The following is a 6,417-nucleotide window of genomic DNA, read 5'->3' as shown; positions in this document are numbered from 1 at the left end:
CCCAAAGGTGTTCTCTCAGGGAAGCCCAAAGGTGTTCTCTCAGGGAAACCCAAAGGTGTTCTCTCAGGGAAGAGACTGTTTTCTGTATTGTGATGCATTGTTGTTTTTCTTTTAATCTCACTGGTCTTTTGGTTCCACAGTATGATTTGAATTTTATATTCTAAAGGTTTTATTTGTCCGTGTGTATCTTATACTTCTTCACTGTTTATTTTCAAGTTTGTTTTTTATTCCATTTTGTTTGCCTGCTTGTTTTCCAAAGAGTGAAAGAAAGAAAATATAGAGTTGTATTGGTGGAGGTGTGGGGAGGACCTGGGAGGAGATGAGGGAGAAGTGTGATCAGAACATATTGTAGGAATTATCAATAAAAATCAAGCTTATGGTAATTTATGATAATCTTTATAAATGTGTTATTTTATAATCTCTCCTATAATTACAAATCTGTCCTAAAGGAGAATTAAGGTTTTAACTGTAATTTAAGGAAAAAAAGAAATAATGATTCGTTATATGAATGTGTGTATAGCCTCACTCAAATGCATATGTATGTATATGTGTGTATGCATGCATATATATGCACGCACAAACTGGTCTGCATCAGTTCAACCAATAGAGGACTGGAAATATTCAAAGAAACAAATTGCAACTATATTAAACATAGACAGACATTTTTGCTTGTCATTATTCTCCAAACAATATTATATAACTATTAACTTATTTATACAGCATTTACAGTGCATTAGTCATTATAAGTGATTTAGAGATTAAGGTGCAAAGTGATTATGAATGGATTACAGGAAAATACTACACCATTTTATAAATGGGGCTTGAGCATCCTTCACATTTTGATCTCTTCAAGGTGTCTTGGGAATTGCCTCCACAGATGCTGAGGGACAACTTTATACAGAGAAGGAGAAGGGAGAGTGAAGAAGGAAGACAGGGTGTGGAGGGAAAAGGGAGAAGAGAAAGGAAGAGGTGGGGGAAGAGAATTATATGTATTTCCACTTGCAACATCTAATCACAAGGCAGAGTTAATGGTAGGTTAGGTGCCACATGTGCCACCATTGCATGGCTACCAAGATCAGAGAGAGGACATACAATCACCTGGACCAGTCATAGCAATAGCCACTGCTGGGTTAGAGTCAAATTCATTTTACCCTGGGTTAGAAGATCCACGAACTTTCAATTAACATTTGGGAAAAGAAGCATTCAGAACTTGAAGCTGTTTCCCTGGAGTGCATGGATGTGCAGACAAAGGCAAGCGCATGCAGTGAGTGAGCTGCCTCCCTGACTCCTCCAATGCGTGCCTTTCCTCAAATTCTCCATTTCTGCTCACCTCCCTCACCTGCTTCTTTCTCACACTTTGAAGAGGTTTCTTTCTACTAAAAGATGCCCTAGAAACAAGAAGGAAAAGGGAATATGCCTGCAGACTACGGAGGGAAAGTTAGTACTAGCACCATTTTGAATCCAACTCAGCATCAGAGGGTATCCTGGCACGGATGGATTCCACTGCAGAAGGCAGCACAGAGATGTAATAAATACACTCCCAAGTCCTGTTCAACAAGCCACTAGGTGAGCAGAATCTAAATCTAAAACAAAGAGATTGAATGAGCTGCTGGAATTTTCCATGATACAAATTAACACTGCTCTTTGTGTTTCTGCTGGCAACATACTGTGTGTGCCACGATTTCCATGTGACATAACAGCTCTGCAGACATGCATGTGTGGGCACTCACACACACACATGCGCACACACAGAGATGCACACACACACATATACACACACATATGCAAATATGACTATGTATTATCATTTATGCAATTCAGAGGAATTGAGAGAAAATATCTTACAATATTTGTCTTTCCCGGAAGCTGACCTTGCATACACATTAGACTGTAAAACAAATTCTCATGCTAGTTTCCACATTAGCATCCTTTTCTCCGCATAATCCTCAGAGATAGAATATCCATGGGACAGGCTAGTGTCTGCTAGTGTCTGTTTTTCTCTGGGTTGGCTCCTGGCTGACCTGTCACGACTGCCCAGAGTCCCAGCCCCAGCCCTGTCTACTCTGACACACAGGGAGCTCTTCTACATTGCTGTAAGCTGGAAAAGAACAAGCTGAGTACAGCTGACAAGAATGGTCTCCCACCCTTAAAAGGCCACTTTCACTATCACCCATCAAATATAGTGTGTCCTAAAAACATTACAGGAAAGACATCAGGCGAGCCCTATCCCATGCTGGGGGCTAGCACACAAGAAAAGGCTGCCTGCGCAGCTCTGTAGCTGGAGCTACACTAGACAAGGCCACATGCAGGCGTCCATTTGTGACCTGTCACAAAGCTCAGGAGGTGTGTATTTCCTTACTTTATTTTTAGCTGTAAGGTGGAAAAATAAAACTTCATTTTCCAAACCGTGTAGCGGGCCACCACGTCTCAATCTGGGACTTTCAGTGCGAACGTAGAAATGATTACAGTAGGGAAATAATTCACTCTGGTGTTTCCTCTGAGGTCATAATCCTCAGTTAGAAAAAAATTACTTAAACAATTAAAACACAGAAATTTTGTTTGTTTGTTTGTTTGTTTGTTTGTTTCATTTTCTCAAACTCTGAACAGAGAAGTCTTTTTAGGTTTTAGGGGCAGAAGATGCAGCTCTGTGGCAGACTGCTTACCTAACATGGGAAAGGCCCTGGGTTGGATCCCTGCTACAAGCAGACAAATACGTATTAGAATATTAATAACATTCTATATAAGTCAGTAGTTATGAAAAAGAATTTGGTAGTCCATAAACATGAAAGACGCTGTTTTCTTCTGGATATCACTATATTTTTCATTTTTATCTTCTAGCACATGTTGCCCTTGGAAGGTAAAGATAACTTCATCTCCAAATAGAGACTTTGTCTCAAAATGGATCCTTCCAAAATTCTGAAAATGTGATCTTGGCTCTGTGTCTTAGGAGAGAAAGAACTGCCATCAAACCTTGACTCCAGCAATAAAAAGTAGCTCAGGATCTAATGTTACTTTTGGTCACTAGAGGCAATGTTGGTCATCGAACACCCTTCAGCCTCCTTGTTCCCCCCTTCTTCCTGTCAGCCTGTTGACACTGGATGGAGGTAGGGACAGCAAGTCACTTTGACATCTTCTTGTGGTTGGGTTCTAACTTTAGCCACTGTGCTTAACTTACAGGAAAAAAGAAATCAAGGAAGCTGGGTTGGAGGCAAGCCTGCGTTGACGTAAGCAGTGAACCAGCACCCACCCCATCTCATGCCCCAAGGAACATAGTTTTAATCAGTCCATCTCAGCGCTTATGATGGAACCCCTCTGTGTGGCTTCTTACCCTAAAGTCTTTGAAGGGTTTCCCAGCAACTGTAGGAACTGGGGCTTCGGAGGAAGAGGCGGTCTCCTGGGCTTCTGTGGACCAGTCAGTGGGTTCTGCACTCCATCCCCACTCCTCCCCCTTTGGGATAGCCTCTTGTAGTCTTCCCGTGCTTGTTTAGCTAAAGAGCGTCTCTTCTCATCAGCTGCCTTAGATTTTCGCACTAGAAAGATAACAGTGTCTGAGTTAGTCCATCAGGCTTGCCAACGGCCACATTCAGAGTCCACGGAGACAGCAGACTCAGCCCTGCCCCATGGTACTCTGGGAAGGCTCCAGGCAAAGTTGGTTTTGTGCTCATATGAACTATCATCCCCAGGACCTACTATCACATCTTAAGGCCCGTCTTGCACTCGCTCCAGAATTCCTATCCGCATTTAGGAACTTGGGACTTTCTGAGGAGAGACAGGGAAGAAAAAGGAGAAGGGGGTTAGGGTGGAAAATGTACAGCAAGGCTAAGTTACTGCACCTGGCAAGCCTAAGCTGTGAGGACTAGTCAAAGAGGCAGAATGCCAGAGGGCAGTATCACATCCCTGATACAGTCCCGGTCAGGTGCATCCCAAGTCACTAGCAAAGACTAGGAAGGACTTCTCAGCAGAAGGTGAGCTAGGGAAAAGCACAGAGGCTACCATAGGCTTCACTGAAGGGGAACTGGCCAAAGAGACAGAAAGTAAAGGGATTCTACTATAAACACATTGCGGAGAATTTCAGAACCCCTTAGTAAACATACACACTTCCCAATCTGCCTTTTAACATTAATTTCTTTCTTAAATAGACAGGGTTATGTTTTAGCCACATAGTGTTAAAGATTATTACAGGATGCAGTAACCTATATTTACGGAGGATTTTTGTCTTAGGGTTTTTTGTTTGTTTGTTTTGTTTTGTTTTGTTTGTTTGTTTGTTGTTTGTTTTTGTTTTTTTTGAGACAGGGTTTCTCTGTGAAGCCCTGGCTGTCCTGGAACTCACTCAGTAGGCTGGCCTCGAACTCTTAGTTTTTAAAATTCAGACATTATGGGCTAAATCCTGTCATGTTTGACTCTGAGAACACACTCAAAATATTTCATCATACCCGAGTTTCACTGCTTAGCACAAGAAGGCCACAAATTGGATCTTGCAAAAATTTTTGTTTCACCAAAGTTTTTGGCATTTGTTGTAGAGGATCTGTAGACTAATTCTGGACTCCTAGCATCTAGAAAATCTTGCTACGTGGGTTTCACCTCTTTGCAAGTCTCAGGGGACTATCAGGCAGTTGAGTGAGTCTTCTCTGTTGATGGCATGTGAAGACTCTATTCTTATAGCTGGGTTGCCCATCCTCTGTCTATCCTGTTATTTCTGGTTTGACCCTGGCAGCACAAGCTCCAAAGAGGGTCAATGTTGGGTCAGAGGCAGAGAGGCATGAAAATGATGCAAACATATCCCACCTGTCAATTCTGTGTGCTCTATACTACAAAGTCATGGATTTGGTGGGCCTCTCTCCCTATAAGGAGAACTGAGATATGTCATTTAAAAAAAAAAAACTGTTGAAAAGTATATGCACTATTGAGAACTTGGGGAAAAAAACAAAACAGAATAACAAGAAGTAAAATTCAAACAAACAATTTAAAATCCAGCTTCTCCAAAAAAAAAAAAAATCAAGGTTCACATGTTAATAACTTTCCTTCTCTCTTCCTTCAAAATTTAGAATTCTTTTTTTTTTTTTTTTTTGAGACAGGGTTTCTCTGTATAGCCCCGGCTGTCCTGGAACTCCCTTTGTAGACCAGGCTGACCTCGAACTCAGAAATCCACCTGCCTTTGCCTCCCGAGTGCTGGGATTAAAGGTGTGCATCACTACTCCCCGGCTAAAATTTAGAATTTTTAAATAGTGATTTTTATACTACTTATAATGTCTCTTCTCCAAGAAAGAGACAACCTTTAAAACCACTAAACATTCTTCAACAGGATATTTTTCATAGCTATGTGTAATTTCACCATACAGAGACACTATAATTTAATGGTGAAAAGCTGAATGAAGCCCTCCGGCATGTGGAAGTAATCTGAGTAATTAGCATTTGCTGAGACCATTTGAGTGACACTCAGTGGATGCACTGTGGGTGCCTCCTGCATGGATGGTTTCCATTAGCCGGTCCAGTTGAGACCCTACATGGTGCTCCTGAGTTCCTGGGTACTTACAAGATGCTTGCCATTCTGAGTCTTCTTTCCAGCTCTTGTATATCTGCTTGGTTTTCTCATCCTCTGTCTGCTTCATTTCCTCGTGGCCTTTTTCCTTTACGAGTTCTTTAGTCTGAAAATGAAGGCAGAGATGGGAAGAGGTGAAAGAGCGTGATGGGTTCTTTAAGAGGATAGAAGATGGCATCCTGGCTTCTATTAAACTGTCTCCTCCCATTAGGGAGGTTCTTAGTGTCAGCAAGGCCTGAAGCAAGAACTTCAGCTACCTCAGTATGGGGTTCTAGACTCTTATCCTGATCCTCTCACAGGCTGTTTTCCCAAAGTACAGCTGGAAAGAACATTACAGAGTTATAGTGAACATTGTGTTTTCAGAAATGCTTAGCACAATATACAGCACATGACCTTACTAAACAGTCCTTCCTCAGACACGGCAGTCAGATATTTCAAATATCCTTCTCCGAAGTAAACATGCCAAGTCATGGGACCAACATAATCACTGATCTGCCGTAGCTGACAGGCTCGCAAGGGCAGTCTCAGCTGGGGACTATATGTTCTCCAACTTTCTATACAAAGAGAGAAATTGATATATGATTTGAGGTGGCTCAAAATGGCATGAGTCTCCTTTGTTTTCTTCTTAGAACACACACACACACAACTATCACCTTTGAAATACACTATAGAGTGAGCCCAAGTTCAGCACAAACAATTTTGCAAGACCGTATCTCAGAACTAAAAGAGGGCCACGGATGCAGCTCAGGAACATGCAACAGCTTTCTGAAATCTTATTACTGGGTTTCCTAGCATGAGCAAAGCTTCAAGCTCAATGTCCTGTGCTACAGCAGCAGGAGGAGGCGGAGAAGGAGGAGGCGGAGAAGGAGGAGGAGGAG

At 42.0% G+C, this 6,417-nt stretch overlaps 1 protein-coding gene across 1 annotated transcript in view; it reads right to left on the bottom strand.

Annotated features, from left to right (window-relative positions):
- Sh2d4a (SH2 domain containing 4A) overlaps window positions 1-6,417 on the bottom strand; it is a 65,553-nt gene that overhangs the window by 13,880 nt on the left and 45,256 nt on the right. The window contains exons 5-6 of the mRNA XM_021219705.1: window positions 5,534-5,645; window positions 3,329-3,530 (exon numbers count right to left, since the gene is read on the bottom strand). Coding sequence (XP_021075364.1) covers window positions 3,329-3,530; window positions 5,534-5,645 — 314 coding nt within the window. The remainder of the gene's footprint in view (window positions 1-3,328; window positions 3,531-5,533; window positions 5,646-6,417) is intronic.

The sequence above is a fragment of the Mus pahari genome, chromosome 19 (genome assembly GCF_900095145.1).
Source record: "Mus pahari chromosome 19, PAHARI_EIJ_v1.1, whole genome shotgun sequence".
Classification (NCBI taxonomy): domain Eukaryota; kingdom Metazoa; phylum Chordata; class Mammalia; order Rodentia; family Muridae; genus Mus; species Mus pahari.
Note: the sequence above shows the minus strand (reverse complement) of the source record. Positions and strands in the feature narration are given on the sequence as shown.